Raw genomic sequence first — 20,789 nt, 5'->3', positions numbered from 1 at the left:
AATGTGGGTATAGCCAAGAATGGAAACATCCTGCTTGTATAAATTGGATTGGGATCCAGGATATCCTCTTTAAAAAAAAAGAGACATAATTTCTCCAAAAATATACATGGCCAATTTATTCTATTAATGTGCATGCAATCTGTGAAAATCAAGAAGAAGTAAAAAAAGAGAATTTCAGGTTACAAGAGAAGATGACTCCTGAGGAAAAGGAAGTGGAAGTCCTGTCAGTAGTCATCACTATAGTAAGCGTATTCCGTATATGTTGCCTGATAACTGATAGTGTTATCATGTGAAATCTTTACATAAGTTCTGAGCTCTAGAAAGGGAATTCATCAGATGTGAAATATCAGTTTCTTAGGTAGTAAAATTCCTCTTAGCTGCCAAGATTTGAACTTGCTTTTGAGGTTAACCGAACTAGTTAGTCTAGTAGTCAATGAGTATTTAGTGTGGTATGTAAAAATTACTGTGTTTTAGGGAGGAAACAGGGTTGTTTGGTCAGGAAGAGAGGTCCTAGTGTAATCCTTGTAACAATGGATTCTGTAATACTACACCTAATATGTTCTGGTTAAAATTACATCCTAGGGGAAAAAAATTACCATAAAATTTGTGTTCTACCTTAAGTGTGACAGATAGGCATATTGACATTTTTGTGATATGTATCTTTGTTAAAATCCACAGTGATGTGAGAAGATATGGTGATTTTTTTCTGCAGCGGCCCTTGGACTAATAGCAGCAGCTGATGTTCAAGTCCCATGTTTGTACTTAGCACTAAGACTGTATGTTTGGTGGAACTAGGGTGTGCTATGAGGTTTGGGACTTCTTATGTTCTTTGACAGACAACCAAGAAATATTTATTAAATTGAAGGTAATGAAGTCGGACTAGTGTTTTCAAACCAGGTTCCTTGCAGCTCTGGAGGAGCATATGGTGGGACTATGGCAGAACTGGGGCCAGCAGCCAGCCATGGTGGTTAGCTGATAGCTTAGTGGGCAGGGCTCGAAGAAGTAGGCAAATCTACTAGGTGTCAGATTCTCAGATCTAAAAAATTGACATTTTCAACTTCTCTCCTCATATGTACACTGCAGAGTATCCTTATTCTCTGAACTTAAGTTCAGAGTGGTTAGTACCGAGTAGTTAGCCAGCTTGTGTAAACGATGACCTTGGGGTCTGAAATCAGAAAGGATTGTACCTGCACTTAGTTAACCCATCTCTCTGAAAGAGTAGTATGACAGGGAAGGAAAGATGCCCCCTCTATGGAAGCCATGTTTGTTTTCATGTTTGATGATCAAAGACCTTTGTTTAGTAAAGACTACAGGATTGGGGGGCACCTGGGTGGCTCAGTCGTTAAGCGTCTGCCTTCGGCTCAGGTCACGGTCCCAGGGTCCTGGGATCGAGCCCCACGTCCGGCTCCCTGCTCTGCAGGAAGCCTGCTTCTCCCTCTCCCACTCCCCCTGCTTGTGTTCCCTCTCTTGCTGTGTCTCTCTCTATATATCAAAAAATAAATAAAATCTTTAAAAAAAAAAAAGAAAATGTTTTTTTAAAAAAAAAAAAGACTACAGGATTGGGATCTGGATTTGAACCAGGCTCTCCCTACTCTATTTGACTTTGAGTAAGTTACTAATTGTACTTCAGTTTACTAATTTGTAAAGCAGGTTGTTTCACCAGAGCAAATGAATTGATATGTATTACGTACTTTGAACAGTATCTGTTACTTACTAAAAATTTGAGTTCACCTACGTGTTTGATATTTTTCTATGGATCTGTTCTGGAAGACAGTCCTTTTAAGTTAAATTTAATGCTCAAAATGGATTTGTATTTTTTTTAGCATATTTTTTCCTGTTATTAGATACTCCCTTTTGCTTATGTGTCTATTTAGCTTTATTATATGTAATGTCATTTCAGGTTCCTATATGATAGTGGACTCTTCAGATCATGACCCTGGAGAAAAAGCCAGACTTCAGCTGCCGACAATGAAGGAGAACGACACTCACTGTATTGATTTCAGTTACCTTTTATACAGCCAGAAAGGGTTGAATCCAGGCACTTTGAACATATTGGTTAGGGTGAATAAAGGACCTCTTGCCAATCCAATTTGGAATGTGACTGGATTCACGGGTAGAGATTGGCTTCGGGCGGAGCTAGCAGTGAGCACCTTTTGGCCCAATGAATATCAGGTAATCATCTATGCTTTTCTGGTTTATGTTTTTGTGTCATTAGCTCTCACAGTGTATGTAATACTCAGAGGTAAATACTAGCGCATTGGAACAGAGATCATCTCTTTCTTCCCGCCTCTCGCCCTCTTCTTGAGGAAATATTTAAATACATTGGCACACAACCTTTAAAGTAGTGAGACTATTTCCACATACTGAAAAACAGTAGTGTTAGGTACAAAAATCTGTTGGTTGTTTGACAAAGAGCTACTTATTGACAGATTTGTCTCTGTTCAGGAAGAAAAAGTCCTTTTTATTTGAGTGCATTATTCAGACTGGATTGGTTTGCTGACTTCTGACAATAACATTTGAAAACTAAACATGAAATAGTGTTTCATGAATTATATCATCTAAGGGGGAGGCATTTTGAATAAATTATTTACATTTTTGTCGGTTACATGCAGTCTCAAAACAAGCAAACAAAAAAGGAAAAGTTGTCCACATGTCTTTGTTTCCCCCAACCCAAGAAATACTGGATTTAATTATGATTAAACCGGACAGTGAATAATATATCTACTTTATGTTTTGTGAGGCTGATTTTTATATGGTTTAACCAAAAACGATCATTTACCAGTTTGGAGAGTTGTTCAAAATCCTCCCTATAAGGTTCAGTAGAACTATTCTCGGCTTTCTGAAATATCACCTTATCCCACTTTGCTTTTACTAAAGTGAAGTTTTAGTAAACCGTTATGCTAACTGAAAGAAATCTAAAGAGGATTTCCGCTTTTTTGAAAAAAAGGTAAAAAGCTAAAATAGCATGCAGACTTTGTTTTGCAGCGAGCCATTATGGAAGCAGCCAGCACACAGCTCAGCTGCAACAGGGGCCCCGCCAAGCTCCTTCCCCAGGAACTGCATTCAGCATCTTAGCATCAAGCTACCATGGCTTTGAACTGTGTGAGCATCTGTGCTTTATCTGGATTTATTTTGTGCGTCTGTTAACAAGATGTGTCCTAAGGTATCAGAAAAGGCGAAGAGATTATTTTTGGGTCTGGGAACACTCAAAAAATTTTCCATATAAGTTAATGTAATTGCTTCTTTATCCTGTTTAGGTTTATGAAAAGTTTCATAAGGACCCTATACTTTCAATAGCAGGGGAAACCTGTCCCTGGACAAAGAAAATTACCTCTTTTGAAAGTTCACTTTTGCGTTAGGTCTTGAGATTTAAACTTTTAAAAGACTTGTCTATTTATAGTTTGTTTCAGAACCTAATGAGAATGCATTATGTAAAAGTATATTTTATTTTGGTCAGTGGGTAATTTATAAGCTAAGAACAATTCATTTCTGCTTTTTAAAAATGAACAATTTCTTGTCTTTATTCCTGGGAGAGGGAACACAGTGCATTGTTTTAATTGCTTTGTCATGAGTTGATTTTTCTATTTTATTAAAAAACCTCTTACTTCATAGGTATCGTTCCACAGGTAAGGTTCTTTGTTCAGGGTTATTTGTCTATTGAGATCTTAATGGATTTTCTTCAGGTACTAGTTGATTCTGTTATTCTTGAGCTGAAGGATGTTGTTCTTCAGTGTAGGAAAGCTATCTGCTTTTCCAGGGCCCACAGCTCTGGGAGGGCTGCATGTGTGGGTGGGTGGCTGGAAGTGTATGAAACTAATGCTAAGGCAATGAAAGCAAGATCAGTGGGCTCATCTCTGACAACAGTGGGTCATCATTTGCTGGTTCACCCTCACAGTGCATTGTCCTTTCACTGACTTCACTACAACCTGTTATTGGAGCTTAACACTGAAAAGAAAATCTCTGATTTAACAAAAGAAAACTGTCAGAGGATTCAGCCTCCTTAAAATAAATTTAAACCCAAATAACAAATTAGCAGAATTGTTAAACATTTGGTTTCTGGAGTCAGATTGCCTGTATTCAACACTGTTTGCTATTTGCTATCTGTATAGATTGTTCTTTAAGGAATCAAATTGTTAGTTATATCTTTAAAGAAAAACATTGAAGTGGATTTTGATAAATCCAACAAATAATATATCTGGGTATTGTGCTAATATGCCTTCACAGCTAAGAAATAGCATACATAAAATTAATTACCTTTTCTTATTTTTCGCAAGAGCTGTCTTTGAGTTATTGATATTTTAATAACATTTTCTTATGGCACACGTTTCTGCAGTATTAATTTTAATGTTGAGTTACACTATCATGGACTGGATTCTTCTTTGTTCAGTCTCATTTTGCATGACAAAGCTCCCTTAGGGTTATGTGTACCTTTAGTGTTTTAAGCAAGCAGTGCTAAAAGTGCGTGTGCAAGTTTCAACCTGGCCAGTGAGATCTTTTTGGAGCTGTCAGAGAAAAAGGTTACTACATAACTTGGAACCTGTGGGTAAACGTTTCTTTCTTGCAGATTGAAATTTGAGCAATAGATCATTACTTAAGTGATTAATTACTTTACTTCCACATCATTTTTCCTTAACCCACAAAACTTAACAATCAATGAGAACAAAAAACAGAGTAAGATTATTTTTATTCATGTGCTTAGTGCTCAGTAGATTACTTGATTGATGATTACATTGATTCTGTCATTTAGATACCTAGTTGTACCTGTTTATCAGTTATTAGAAACACCAGCATCACATAAACTGTATTTATGTAGCATTTTTGCTATTAGGAAATAGCATGAAAAACTTTTGACTGTTGCTTAATGCAGAATCTTTATGGATTTTTTTAAAAATTAAAATGTAGCCATTACATTGTGCTATGTTAGAAGCCTACCTACTTTTTAATTCTTAAAGAAACACTGCCTTTTTTTTTTTTTCCCCTAGACTCTAGATTAAGTAAGCTATGTTATGCATAGAAACTATTCTTCCTGGTTCCACAGTTTATTCAACTTCAACATTCTCCAGAGATTTCACACTCTCCAAAATTTCTTTTAAATTTTTTTTAACCTCATTTTTTGAATTCCCTTTTCTTTTGTATTTCTTGTAGAAAATCCTATCTTTTATTTGCCTGAGCCATTAGTTACTCAACTATCCCTCCAATACACTCCTTATCGTCAACTTCAACAACAACAATCAAAAAGAACATTACCCCAGGGTGCTACTACTTTTAATTAGTATAGGATAATTTTTATATAAAAATCATACTCCTGGAAGTGGATTAAAAAGAACCAAACCTCTCTATAAGCTAGCTCTTCTTTTTTTTCCTTTTTCTGTTGAACTAAAAATCTGAAACAAATGTAGTGTATCTTTGGTGTGATTTACCCTTCCTAGAAATTTCAACTAGCTAGACACCTAAACAGAAGATGACTGAACAGGAAATTTATTATATTGTGGACGGTTTAATAATGAGGAGATACCAGTTTTTAACCCCAAGAAACTTGAAGTGTTATTTGAGAAAGGAAAAAAATAATATACATGAAGTTACGAAATAAAGGCAAAATTAAGAGTTTTGGTTACCTGCCAGATCAGTATAAGGCTCATGGACTTTGGAGGCAGTTCTTCCTGGGTGAATCTTGACTCTGCTATTTAGCAGTTGTACATCCTGGAACATATTCCTTAATTTCTTTCAGTACAGTTTCCTTATCTGATAAATCAACAATACGTACCATATATATAGTGATTAGAAAGGTATCTGACACACTGTATGTGTTTACCATAAAGTTAGATTAACATGATGGGTAGATAAAAAATTTGTGAAATCTGTTGGGTTTAATATATGCCCAGCATTTCCTTCTGTTTTGAAAGCATGCTGTTCTCCTTTTTGTTTGTTTTTTTCTCAAGACTTAATTTTTGTAGAGCAGTTTAAGTTCACAGCAAAATGGAGAGGAAGGTACAGAGATTTCCCATAAACGCCCTGTCCCCACACATGCACAGCCTGCCCCATTATCACCGTTCCCCACGGGCGGGACATTTATTACAATGAATGAACATACACTGACACACAGTAACCACTCAAAGTTCATAGTAAGTTTATTTTAGGGTTTACTCTTGGTGCTGTGCAGTCTGAGTTTAAACAAGTGTATTATGGCATGCATCACTGTAGTATCATAGAGGACTTTCACTGCCCTAAAAATTCTCTGTGCTCTGCCTGTTCATCCCTCCTCCTCCATGTTATTCTTTTCAGGTTTCATGCTTATTTATTTATTTTTTTAAATTTTTGTTAATTTATTTGAGAGAGAGAGAGAACATGAGCAGGGGTGGGGTGCAGAGGGAGACGGATGAGCAGACAGACCTCTGAGCAGGGAGCCCATCACAGGCCTCCATCCCAGGACCCTAGGTTTTGTGTGTGTGTGTGTGTGTGTGTGTGTTTAAGATTTTATTTATTTATTTGAGAGAGAGAGAGAGCACAGGAGCAGGGGGAAGGGCAAAGGGAGAAGGAGAAGCAGACTCCTTGCTGAGCAGGGAGCCAGATGTGGGACTTGATCCCTGAGCCAAAGGTAGCTGCCTAACTGGTTGAGCCACCCAGGTGCCCCTAGGTTTTGTGTTTATTAAAATGTCTACTGGGGCGCCTGGGTGGCTCAACCAGTTAAAGAGTCTGACTTCAGATTAGCTCATGATCTCAAGGTCGTGGGATCGAGCCCCGCCTTGGGCTCCCTGCTCAGCAGGGTGTCTGCTCATCCCTCTCCCTCTGCAGCACCCTTCCTCCCCTGCAACACCCCTCCCCCCACCCCGCTCGTGCTCTCTCTCGCACATAAATAAAAATAAAATGTCCACTTATTTGACAGCTTATTAACATGAAGTTTCACCATGCTAACCCGTGGGGACATACAGGCGAGTCCCTTTTCTCCGGAAACTTACATTCTAGCTAGGCACTAGAGGAGATAAAAATGTAAATCAGATGTGGGGTCTGCCCTTAGGGGGCCTAGTCCAGATGGGAAATGTGAGATACACAGAGATAAGACTTGAGACAATATAACATTTGTTAAATGACTTAAGAGAGATAAATGTAAAATATCGTGGGGAAAATGAAAACAAAAGATTTGTTTCCAAAGTAATTTAAGGCATAAATGGGACTATAATTCTTATCTCTTGATTCCTGTATTTCTAGATGAGTATGCTTTTCACTGTACCACATTGTTTTTCTTAAACCACAGTTATTTGGAGCCAACACTTTCTATAGTGAAAGAGAAGCAAATGTAAATTTTATGACATAAGCATTGCAATGATATACTAATATATAAGGAACTGTTTCTCACCTGTGTCTTCAGAGCAATAAATGTCTTTTTGGCTCAGTATACTAATTATAGGAAGTATCATATCATATTTTTTTATTTGCCATGGTTACAAGTTGCTAATTCTACCTCTTTTTATAGACCTCAAGTGAGTACTGAAAAATTTCAAATTGATCACCAAATAGAAGTAAAAAGAAAAAAAAATCCAAAACATTATGAGGCATTATCTCAGTGTTAAATTTCAACTGAAGATCAACACACCTCTAAAAGTATAATTTTCTCCACTCTGGAAATCTGACCTGTCTTGTATGCATAAAACTCAGTTCTGCTTTGGGATTAAATCCATTAGTTTCTTACTGAACAGTGAAGTTGTTACCAAATGAGGCAGGCAGACATAACTTCTAAAACTATTAGTGGAAACCTAATCTGCTGTTTTCCATTAACTGGGTGCACATCATTAATCACAAAAATGATGCATGATGAAAACTACAGGGGTTTGGCCAGAAACTGGAAAGTGATAATATAGCATAACGTGTCTTTTTTTTTTTTTTGCTCCCTAATTCACTGAGAAACAAACACTGAACTTTTGCAACCCATTCTCTTCTTAACATTTTCTATCGGCTTGAAAAAAAATGTAAGAACTGGACAGGCATGGGATTTTTTGGTTTTTGTCTCCTTTTTAAAGCTTTATGTTAACACGTATTGCACTGATGTTTTGGCAATGGAATGATTGTTACACTCCAGAGATACTGCTGGCTTTGGATCTAAGAGGATTAGGACTTAAACCAAGTGACTGTTTACTTAAAATAAAAAATCTCTCAAAGATTGATCTTTGGGGATGGGGCTGAAGTAGGAGCATGCTCATGAACCAGCCATGCAAAGAGTGAGGAAAAGAGCTCTTGGAACATTGCCAATTTACACTGGTCCTCATTCAGCCATGAATGTCCCATTGAAGGAAGGAGGTTGGCAAGGCTTTTCTTTCCTAGATGTATTAGTTTGCTTGGCTGCCATAACATTCTGTGGCTGTGGCTTAAGCCACAGAAATGTACTTCTCTCATTCTGGGAAGTCTAAAGACCAAGGTGCCAGCCTCTTGGCTCCTGCTGAGAGCTCTCCTCCTGGCTTATAAATGGCTACCTTCTCACTGTGTCCTCACATCTTAAGAAAAGACAGCTTTTCTTCTTCCTATAAGGGCACCAGGCCTCTCAGATGAGGGTCCCTTATCACTTCATTTAACTTTAGTTCACTCCCAAAGGCCCTATCTCCAAATACAGTCACGTTGAGGATTTGGGCTTCAGCGTGAATTTTGGGGGGAAAGAATTCAGTCCATACAACTAGATGTATATTACACTTATAACTTTTTCATTTATAAGCATTATAAATGATCCAGCTCATCATCTTGTATAACAATGTTGCAGATACTATCTGTTCAGTCTTCATTCTCCTCTCTTTCTTGCACAGTGGCAGCTCCCACCTTACTGTCCTGTCTTCCTTTGTAGGTAGGAGTGGCCATATGACCCAGCTCTGGCCAATGAGCTATGAGGGAAAATCTGCTGGGGGACTTCTGGGAAAGATGTTCGTCCTGATAAAAAAGAGAGAGACCTATTGTTGCCTGAGAGCATGATACTTGGCACTGCTGCCGTTGTCTTGTAACTATGAGGAAGGTGATAAACTGAGGGTAACAGAACAGAGTAAGGAAGGGGTCAGGGTTCTACCTCAGGCAAAATAATGACAATAATATTTAAGATAAAAACTATTTGTAAAAAGCTTTTAGGTGAGTACTCTCCTATGCAGACAAGAGCATCCTAGTATAACCATGTCACATCTTTCTTGAACTTTCAAGCAGTCCCACCTATAATCCATACTATTTGTGGATAGCACCTGTGAGCCATATGGGCAGAAATAAAAGTACACATTATCTATCTGTGAATGAAAGTTTTTCAGTTCAGTCGTACAGAGAAGATAGACCTATATACTTGAAAATGTAAATAGGGCTGTAAGGCAATGAATCAATGACCGGAGGGAGCAGAAAGAAAGGAAGGAAGGAAAGATCATTTGTTGGTTATCTACCATGTTTAAGACACTGGGCTGGATAATTCCATGTCTGTCATCTTCAGTTTGATTTAATATTTGATCAGGTGCTAAATGAATGTTCCTTATCTTCATGCATGGACTAAATTGCTGGTTATTTAATGGTCAAAATTATCCCCCCCTTTTTCCTCTTTACCAATTTAATCTTGCTATTAAAAGTTCGGACTTTAGCCCTATCAGTGACTTCAGAACTAGATAGGCTTATTCTTCTTAAGGCAATAGTAATTGCCTAACACCGGCACTTTGGCTCATTTTTACGTTGTCTGAATACCTTCTGTTTGATAGGCTATTAACAAAGCAGCCTTTTGCTGCTGATGTTTAATCTTAATGATTTCCTATTTGTTTCATTTAAAGTACTCCAAATGGGTTTGGAAAAACGCCCATGTTGTTATAGTCATTGTTTTCATAAAACTTATAACCAACCCTGTGAGGATGACTTCTCCTTGTGTCCTGAGGGTGATTTGCTCTTATTATAAAACATCTGCTTTACTTTTCTTTTAGATTCTGTAATTGATTCATTGATGAAACTTACAGTTTGTAAATAAATGTAAACAAGGGAAGAAGCGAGTCCTGCTTGTTAACACAATAATTACTGCAAATAGATGACAGAAGTCTCTTGTTAATCTACTAAATCATACCTGTTTTTATTTAGAGTAAGCAGGAGCTTTCAAGTGCCCCTTTACTAATTCTTGTGAGAACCAGTTCCATGAAATTAATTCATTTCTCTTTTAAGAGTGGATGGAAAAATAATGAGCAGTAAGGAGAGTTAGGCAGTGTTTGTTCGATGTGTGACTTTTTTTCTTTAAGAGTTTGTTTTATCCAAGGGGACTGGGGAAGACAGATGCTCCAAAGAGTAACGGAAGGGAGGCCAGTTTTTTGCTGGCTCACTCCCTTGCATTCAACACAGTTTGTTGAGTCTGCATTAACACGTGTCTGCTTCCTTGTTTTCCACACCTCTTTATTAATTATTTAGCATACATTTAATGGGCTCATCTTCGTGTACCAAGATTAAAAAAAAATAAATATCCTATCCGGGGCAGGATCCCTACCCAAACACAAAAAAATTGCGAGATTTTCCTTCTAATCAGCTTAATGATGTTTCTGACAATGCTGTACCATTTATTAATGCAGTACCGTCTCATAGAAGAAAAATAAGAGACAACAATTTAAAATCAATTCTTTCTGCAGTTATTTTGTCTGCTGACTTTGATAGTTAATTGGAAGTGGTCTTTTTTTGAAGGCTTTCGAGTTTCAGTACAACTTGAATTTTTGTGTGACCTCTTTGTCCATTTCCATTTCAAAGACTGGGTAGTTTTTTTTTCTTCTTATTTTAGACTACATGTGGTATGTGAACAAAATTATTGGCTCTTCACAGGAAAAACAAAACTAAGTGACATTATGCTTTTATTTAAAATTTAACTTGTACGCTGTGGGGATTTCAGTTTTTATTCTTAGAGCATAATGGAAAAATAAAAGGATATAATTATCTATTTTAGTAGGAGTTTTTCAGTGGAGAGAATGTAGTAGGAAGGAAATATAAGGGAAATGTCAGGCAGAGTTAGAGTTTGTATCTGTTACTATTCTTTTAGATGATATTATATAGAATCTATTCTGTTGTTAGTAACACAAGTTGGAATATAAAGGGAAACAAACTTCAGATGCTGTAAATTAAAACATCCACTTATATAATCTAGTGGAAAGTTTATGATTAATTTTAGTTGTTTTCATTTTCAAAAGGTATTTTTTAAAACTGTCATTATAAAACTAGTTGCTACGTGTTATTTCTGCATTTAGTTATATAAATAACTATTGCACACACCACTGGAATTTCCTGATGAGATTTAAATTCTTAATATTCTTTGAATGATCTTTTAAAAAATCATTCTTCTCAGCAGTAAATTCTTCTGGAAGCAGTAAATCAATTCTCATTTTATGTTTAAAAATAAGGTCTGTAGTCATAAATTTATACCAAGTAATAATTCAATAAAGTAATAAAGAATGGAAAATTTCTAGCACCTAGAGATCAAAGTTTAGTTCAAACCTAAACACCTTTAGATCCTGGTATTTTGCAACAACAGCACAAGTATAATACTTGGAAACAGATACAGTGATTCTCCAGGTTCATAGTTATTAAAAAAACACTTTTGGTTTGGTTGTGAACTTACACAATGTAAGTTATGTAAGACTTACAAAGGGATTAGTCTGCTTAGCCCCATAAATAATACCAGGGTGAATTTCTCTGTTGTTATTGTTGTTGTTATTTACTTATTTTTTGATTGCTCTTTGTCTTCTTTTTCCCTGTTATGTTTTCCCCTCTTCCTGTTTTTCTCCCCTCTCTTGGTGGAGGGGAAATTATAAGCACAACAATAAACACATCACCAAGTAATTTTATTTATTTAATATGTGTATATTTATTACATTAGGTATTCTGACATGCTACATGAGAATTAAGTCTTTATTTTTTTTTATGTTAATATAATATAGAGTGGAGTCCCTTTTATATACTGGGTAAAAGTTAAAACTAGACATCATTTGGCCTTGTTCAAGTCCACATCCAATGGTCAACACCTCTTTGCTCATTGAGTGACTATTTCGTGGGACCTTTTGAGTTTCAGTCCCTGCAGTGTGGGATAGCTAGTCTACATGTGTTTGATGAAGTTCAAAGGAGGTAATGAAAGCTGCAAAGTAGTCGATTTAAAGCTCATATTTACGAATGAAAAACTTGAACTAAAGCTAGTAAAGTAAAAAAGAAACAGACTTGAAAGGATTTGGGATTCTGTCACAGCATAAGGGAAGTGGAGTATCCAAGCTTAAAGAAGACATGGAACCCAGAGTATCCATCAGGACTATAGAAACTTTGAATTTCTCTGTGAAGGTCAACTGTGAACAACTCCTTTCTTTATATCAATGTGACAAATATTTATCAAGCAACATCTACCCCAGGCACTATTCTGGCTGCTGGGGATGTACCATGCTGAAGTCTGACAGTTCCTGATATCCCAGAATTCCAGTTTTGGGATGGGGGTGGGGGGTGATAAATAAATAAACGAGAAAAAGATTAGAATGCAAGGAGTGCTATGCAGATAATTAAGATAGAGTGATAGGACAGTTAGGTCTTGGAAACCACCCTGGACCAGGTGGTTCAGGAAGAGCTAGTTGAGAAGATGACCTTCACCTGGAGATCTGAATGGCAAAAAGGACCTAGGTACACTGAGATCAGAAAAAATGCTTTAGGGACAGAAAACAGCTAAATGAAGGCCCTTAAATCTGGAAGGAGATTGGCATGGTGGAGGGATGGCGACAGGCCCAGGGGTCAAAAGGGTCCTTTTTAAAGATGAGAAGCTTTGTAATCCAAGGGAAAGAGTCTGAACACTTTATGAAGATTGTCATCAAGGGATTCTATTTACTCACTTGGGTCTCATCTTATCCATGTTCCAAATGTATATTCTTCTTTAGGCTTTTCAGCGCTTACTCTCCAGTCACAGCTCTGGTTGTTTTCCATCTTGATAATGGTAACATTTTCCTGAATCTTTTATAAATCAGTTACTTTTCTTGGGATGCTGATTTGCTGATATTGCATTCCTCAGATTTTGCCAATGTTTCCTTGAAAGTCAAAATGATTAGCCATCATTTGAGGTCCTTCATAATTTAGCTTCAGTCAACTGCTTCAATCTCTGTACCATTATTATTTTTTTCTTGGCACCATCTGCTTTAGTAAATTGCAAATTGCTCTAGCTGTGCTTTAGACAATTTGGGTGTGTGTGTGTGTGTGTGTGTGTGTGTGTGTGTGTGTGTGAGAGAGAGAGAGAGAGAGAGAGAGAGAGAGAATTTGCACACAGTATATCCACCTTCTGAAGTGCCTTTGTTTCTTTCTTTCCCTTGCTACCAAGAAGCCTTTGCTAGTCACTTCAGTTCTCCTCATATCTGTATTCTGTATTGCTTACATCGCTAATTAGATATTTAGCTTGTAATATTTCAGATAGTTTTGTGTCTTGTACCTCCAAGTGGACTGTAGATCCCCTTTAAAAGGAGACTGGGTATGCCAGGAGGCCAGTGTAATTTTTACATGGTGCTTTGTATTTTATAAAGCAGTTTGACAAATTAAAAAAAAAAAAAACAGCCTTACAATAATATGAGGTCACTGGGAAGAGTATAACGATTTTATTTTAGTGATAATGACTTAGAGATGATAGGGGGTGACTTGTTTAAGGTCATGTTACTAGCTAGAATTGAGTTAAGTCCCCTAAAGATAAATTCTAGTATCTCTCTAGTGTGCCAGGCTGTTTGTTTATTGATAATGACTTTCCAGTCTTGGCATCAAAAGGAAATTGGACTTGCTGATGAAATATTAAGTGATGGGATAAGAGTAGGGTTATAATTTTTTCATTTTCATGCAATTTTTCAGGAGACATTTTCTTTTTGTTTGTTTTTATCTTTTCCTTTTTTTTTTTTTAGAGAGCGTGCGCAAGAGTGGGGAGGGGCTGAGGGAGAGGGAGAGAGAGACTCTCTCCATGCTGGGCTGGATCTCAGGACCTGAGCTGAAATCAAGAGTCAGATGCTCAACCGACTGAGCCACCCAGGCACCCTAGGAGACATTTTCTTAATATTATTTGCTAATATTTCTTTAAAAAATAAGTATTTTTATGGTTTGTCTGTTCAAGGATTGATTGGATGAAGTAAGTTTAATGCTTAAGGGGGCATCTCAGAACTTTGGTGGACTGGCTTTTAATTCATTTTCACAACCAACCAAGTATTTATTGAATTGTTATTACATGCTAAATTTGGGCAGAAAACAAACAAGTATGAAAATAATTTCATATTTTTGTTTAGGGAATATAAAGTTCACCAAGGAGATTGGCCATATGTTTTTAAGTTTTTGTGGTGAGTGATGATTAAATAGGATGTTTTACATAATTATTTCAAAATTTATTTATGTTTAGAAATGCTGTGATAAAATAATGGGAAAAAACAAGTCTTTTGAGGGAAGATGAAACATCCATATTGGCTGTCTTGTATTGTTATTTAACTATCCAATGGAGTGAAGAAAACGATACTATTAATGGAACTCTAAGAAGGAAGCAACACATGGGTTCTTTGGTCCGACAAAAATGGAGCTGTATCTGGGTATATAAAGGCAGGGGAAAAGGAGGTTTAGGTTTCCCAGTTACAAGGCATAGATAGCACCCTCAGCTGTTCTGAAATGAGAATGATCACACTGTGTGACAGGACAGCCACAGTGGTCTGGCTGAAGTCAGGGTTTTGAAATTGGGAAGAATGATAGATTACGTTGAATAGGTTGGATCCTAATGTAGAGAAGTCTCCAAATCTAGGTCAAGGGATTTGTTTTATTTTGATTCCTAACTGCTTGTGGCTTACTCAGAAGAGTCTCTAGCAAGAGCAGTGTGATAACAGTAATGATTCTTTAAAAGCCATTCTTTTAAGACTGAGCTCAGCAGATCCAAGGTGGGCCTTGACTTCGCATTTGCTGACCATCCCCACACTCTGTTATCCACGCCTCATCTGTTCAAACTAGACTCTTGAAGTTGTGACATTTGGCAATTTGGAGGATGACCTGTGGGGGGCAAGGCATACTTTTGTTACTTAGTTCCCTTTCTGCTAGGTAGAGATTTATTTGTTACGAAAGGTAATCAGGTTTTGGCAGACAGACTCGCATTAGGGGAAAAGAAAAAGTCTATTCAAGGATTCTGCCTTTGTCAACAGAATTGCTAAATTTTGTTCATTTAAGCTTATTCTTTCTGCTGGGATCGCTGGGGAACTTTCCCTTATTATAAAGGATGAACAATGTCCAGATGATGCTCTTCTCTTCCATCTGCCTGTTAAACCCTTAATCTCCTACACCTGGGTGGTTTCTAATCCTTTATTTGCTTTCTGTTCCAGTGGTTCCAAGTTCTGAGTCACGTGTGCCAAGTAAGTTTCCTTGTGCCATAAAAGGGCACTCGATGCCCCAAGATCTCCTGGATAATAAAGTGAGTTGCTGTTCACAAATGAACTTGCCAGTTTTAATGCAACCCACTTAGTGAATGGCATCCACTCACTATACAGCCAGAAGTGCCCTATTGATTGGCAGCAGGAAGCTCCTTGTTCACGTTGAGAGTTCCTTTTGCTGAGTTCCTAGCCTCTGAGAATTGTCCCAGGGCTGCCTTTGTGATGCCGCAAAAGGCCCTTTCTCCTTTTTTCTCATTGCCATTTACTTCTCAGTTTGGAGCCAGTTGAGTTATTTAGTCACAGGCCTGACTTGTAAGGTGCAGAAGTTCGAAATGAGTTTGTTTTTGGATCTTAGTCAGGGTTCTTTTTGGAAGAGGGTCAAGCAAAGAATATAGCAGGCAAAATTATCCACTCTTTCTTAGTTATCACTATACTAAGTAAAATTCAGTGGGATACCTTGTAGAGAGGTTATGCCCTGCATTGAATTTCAGCTTCGAACCCCACTTAGTTCAGAGAGTGCTCGGGTTGCAGAAATATGCCTCTCACCTCAGCTGTGTAAACCTCCCTAGCAAACCATCTCCACACTCAGTGGGATCATGTGTATCTATCAGCCACCTTAGGGAATAATTGGGAATCAGAAAGAAAGGCACAGTCTGCTTCCTCTGTTCTCTAAGTAAAAGCCTGGAAAGGTTATCTATAACTAACTAGTAAAGCATGGTGCCTGTCAGATCAAGACAGGGTATAGCTCACTAAGCTTGAAGGAAAAAAAAAAAAAAAAGAGAGAGAAAGAAAAAAGCTGTTCATTTCCTAGTACCTTTGCATCTCTGTTTAGCCATCATATAAATGGATTACTTTGGTTTGTAGAAGCAGAGACTGGAACTTTTTCTTTTATATTTTTCATCTTATAACCATTACAAAAAAGACAGTGGATTTTAAAGGAGATTACTTAAACTTAAATTTGTGATCTGATTGCCTGGAGAGAGTGAGCTGTTAATAGCCTGAGTATGGGAAATTGTCAAAATCGTGTTTATTAAATTTGAGAAGAAAAAAATTAAAAAAATATGAATATTTTAATTTGGAGGGAATCATTTGGAAAATATGCATTAGAAAGACATTTGTGGGGGCTCCTGGGTGGCTCAGTCCTTAAGCCAGTCTGCTTTCAGCTCGGGTCGTGATCCCAGGGTCCTGGGATTAAGCTCCGCATCGGGCTCCCCGCTTGGTGGGAAGCCTGCTTCTTCCTCTCCCGGTCCCCCTGCTTGTGTTCCTGCTCTCGCTATATCTCTCTCTCTGTCAAATAAATAAATAAAATATTAAAAAAAAGAAGAAAGACATTTGTGCTTTTTATGGCAGCCAGATTATACAAAAATGCTTTAATTCCTGAGTATTATTACTACAGTTCTCTTCTTCAGCAATACAAAGTAGTTAGGCCTATAAAAAATTAACCAGAGCTTCTGATGTAACAGATTTTGGAGGCAGTAACTCTAGTGAGAGGAGGTCCAAGCTGTTTTATGGAGCAGCCCCCATATCCCGATATGGCCGTTGCTTTGCATAGGGTAAGCCTTGCTTGCACTTCAGGACTGCTGCACCTCATCTTGGACAGTTCCGTACTGTTCCGGATGGTTCCCAGAGTCTTCTGACTCCCTCTAGACTCTGGATTCTTGCCCCCATCTCTGACTCTGCCCTGCTCAAGGAGGCCCCATTGACATTTACCACTTCTGCCCCAAGGAGAACAATGCTCCTTAAGAAAGAATCTGTCCTTAGGACTAGGGGCTAGGATAATTGGGGAGTGGGAAAGGTGATGCCTCTGACTTACCCTTTACTGAGATCCTTTAAAAAAGTCTAGTGAGTGTTCAGTTGGATTAGACTTCATGAGAGATTAAATTAACCCTTTGAACTAAGAAGCACTTCTAATGGCAGAGTTGGGATTTATAGCCTATTGACTATTTTCTGACTGTGGAGTGAGACATTTAGCATAGAGAATGTCAACCCTGTGATTTGTTTTAAATTTAAATTCAATTAGCCAACTTAGAGTACATCATTAGTTTCAGATGTAGCATTCAGTAATTTATCAGTTTCCTCTAACACCCAGTGCTCATCACATCACGTGCCCTCCTTAATGCTCATCACCCAGTTACCCCATCCCGCCACCTGCTTCCTCTCCAGCAACCCTCAGTTTATTTCCTGTAGTTAAGAGTCTCACATGGTTTGTCTCCCTCTCTCAAGACTTCCCATTCGGTATTCCCTCCCTTCTCCTACATTCCTCTGTCCTGTTTTTTATATTCCACATATGAATGAAACCATATGATAATTGTCTTTCTCTGACTGACTTATTTCATTCAGCATAATACCCTCCAGTTCAATTCACATCAGCGTAAATGGTAAGTATTCATCCTTTCTGATGGCTGAGTAATAGTCCATTGTGTGTGTGTGTGTGTGTGTGTGTGTGTGTGTATACACACACACATGTATATATATATACCACATCTTCTTTATCCATTCATCTGTCGATGGACATCTTGGCTCTTTCCACAGTTTGGCTATTGTGGACATTGCTGCTATGAACATTGGGGTGCAGGTGCCTGTTTGGATCATTATATTTGTATCTTTGGGGTAAATACCTAGTAGTGCGGTTGCTGGGTCATAGGGTAGCTCTGTTTTCAACTTTTTGAGGAACCTCCATACTGTTTTCCAGAGTGGTTGCACCAGCTTGCATTCCCACCAACAGTGAAAGAGGATTCCCTTTTCTCCACATCCTCGCCAACATCTGTTGTTTCCTGTGTTGTTCATTTTAGCCATTCTGACTGGTGTGAGGTGGTATCTCATTGTGGTTTTGATTTGCATTTCCCTGATGCTGAATGATGTTGAGCACTTTTTCATGTGTCTGTTGACCATTTGGATGTCTTCTTTGCAGAAATGTCTGTTCATGTCTTCTGCCCATTTCTTGACTGGATTGATTTTTAGGTGTTGAGTTTGGCAAGTTCTTTATAGATTTTGTATACTAGCCCTTTATCTGATATGTCATTTGCAAATATCTTCTCCCATTCTTTAAGTTGCCTTTTAGTTTTGTTGACTGTTTGCTTTGCTGTGCAGAAGCTTTTTATCTTGATGAGGTTCCAATAGTTCACTTTTGCCTTTGTTTCCCTTGCCTTTGGAGATGTGTCTTGCAGGAAGTTTCTGTGGCCGAGGTCGAAGAGGTTGCTGCCTGTGTTCTCCTTTAGGATTTTGATGGATTCCTATCTCACATTTGGGTCTTTCATCCATTTTGATTTTTAATTCCTAAGACTCTAATATTATTTATGTAAAAGTGGCATATAATCTCTGTGGTTATCTTCTTTCTTCTGCATCTTTGATTTATTTTTCCCAGACCAGCCCAACCCAACATATACCATGTGTCCATTGATGCCTACCTCACTCTGCAAATCTAAAGTTTCATCCAGCAGAAAAAAATTTTCACTGTACTGTGTACATCTGTTCTTCATATTCAAACTTCTTGAGAGGGGAATTTTTACTTACTGCCTCTAGTTTCTCTCAGAATTATTCTCTCTTACACCTAATAGCTTGGTACCTTATAGCTTGACTGTTATCTCTTTCATGCATCTGAAAATTACCATCTCTGTATGATGAGAGGCCTCTAACTTTTTCCAAGTCCTTATTCTCTTGACTTCAGTGTAACATTGACATTACTGGACCGTCTTTTCCTTCCTTAGAGCTAAAAACCTGTATTGTACTTGTATTAAAAAAAAAAAAAACTAACCATTTTTTTTCCCTCTCTTTTTCTGGTCTTTCTCTTTCTGAGTATTAGTCAGTTTTATAAATATTACTTATATTTAATAAACATATAAATAATAAATATAAAAATAAGGATATATAAAATTTTATATAAAATATACAAAGTAGGAAATGTTTTTATAAATATATGACTATGCACAAGATATAAAAAACAATAAGCAAATGTACACGTACCAATACAATAACTGAAATACCATCACTAGAATCCCCTGAGAGTCTCTTCGTGTTAAAACCTTTCTTCTATTCCAAGGAAAATAGTATTCTGAATTTTGTGGTCATCATTTTCTTCCTTTTTCCTTACCTTACTTAAGTATTTTATCAACTTTTATATGTTTACGAACTGTTACATAAATGGTATCACTTTTTGTACAGTTTTGACCACTTGATCCATCCCTACTCTCACCCATGCCCATATTTTTTGTGTAGCTGTATTTCTTTTTCACTGCTGTATTATATGTTTGAATACATGAAAATTAATTACCCGGTCTTCTGCCTATGGACATTTGTGTTGTTTCTGGGTTTTCTAACTGCTATATTTAGAAACAATATTGTACCTTTGTGTACATTCTTGTACATGTGTCTTTTTGCACATGTACAGGATCTTCCCTGGTAGTGAAATGGCAAAGTCATGGAGGATAAACATATTTGACTTGATAAGATGACATTAAGTTATTTGCTAAAATGATTGAACAATTGGTTTTCCAGCCAGCACTATGTAAGTATTTCTTTTGTTACGTATTCTTGTCAAATGCAACAATATTTGGTATTGTTAGATTTTCAGATTTTTCGGATTGGTAGTTTTAGATTTTTCAGATTTTTTTTCCCCCATTGGGTGGGTGTAAAATTGTGGTCAAAATTTGTATTTCTTTGACTATTTGAATTTCTCTGACTTCTGTTGAGTTTGAGTATATTTTCAAATGTTTTGTCATTTTTGTTTCTACTTTTTTCAATTGCCTGTGTCTTTAGTCCATTTTTCTATTGGTTTCTCTGCTTCTTATCAATTGGTAAATGTTTCTTTAGTCTAGATATTAATCATTTGACAAAAATATGTCTTTTTCAGGTTTGGGCCTATTTTTTTACTTTTATTATAGTTCTTTGGACAAAATTTTAGTTTTACTGTTGATGGTTTTATTGATCTTTAAAAAACTGAGGTTATTTTGTTCTGTGTTTCTTTTAAAGGTATAATGATTTGCCTTTCAAATTTAAGTATTTAATAGCTTTGGAATTTATTTTATATATGGTGTGAAGTAGATTTTTATAATAATCTTCCTTAGTGCTGGGCTTATGCATGTGCATTTTTCTCCTTCACTCCCTCTCTACCCCCTTCTCTCTCTGTATGTGTGTGTATATTTAACATATATTTGCATGTTGTGTATGTATATGTATTTTTTTTTCTTCTGAGCTCTGAGCCCTCTAGTTTCTAACTGCCTGTTAGAAATTTTCTTGTTGATGTATGTCACCTTAACCTTATAAAATAGAACTTTTCCTCCCTTTTCCCAACGCTCACCCCCACATCTAACTAGTTCCTGAGTCCTTTAAATATTTCATTTCAACTGAGTTTTTGACTATTTATTACTACTACAAACCGTTTTATACCATGTGACCTATACTTCTTATTACTTTTTATTACTACTA

General features: G+C 37.1%; 1 protein-coding gene across 5 annotated transcripts in view; it reads left to right on the top strand.

Moving 5' to 3' along the window:
* PTPRK (protein tyrosine phosphatase receptor type K) overlaps positions 1-20,789 on the top strand; it is a 552,323-nt gene that overhangs the window by 199,550 nt on the left and 331,984 nt on the right. For all 5 annotated transcript variants that reach the window (XM_025865334.2, XM_073893909.1, XM_073893908.1 and 2 more), the window contains exon 3: positions 1,901-2,172. In XM_025865334.2, coding sequence (XP_025721119.1) covers positions 1,901-2,172 — 272 coding nt within the window. The remainder of the gene's footprint in view (positions 1-1,900; positions 2,173-20,789) is intronic.

Source organism: Callorhinus ursinus, unplaced genomic scaffold (genome assembly GCF_003265705.2).
Source record: "Callorhinus ursinus isolate GAN/ISIS: 27379988/994484 unplaced genomic scaffold, GSC_fseal_2.0 scaffold6, whole genome shotgun sequence".
In the NCBI taxonomy this organism is placed as follows: domain Eukaryota; kingdom Metazoa; phylum Chordata; class Mammalia; order Carnivora; family Otariidae; genus Callorhinus; species Callorhinus ursinus.
Note: the sequence above shows the minus strand (reverse complement) of the source record. Positions and strands in the feature narration are given on the sequence as shown.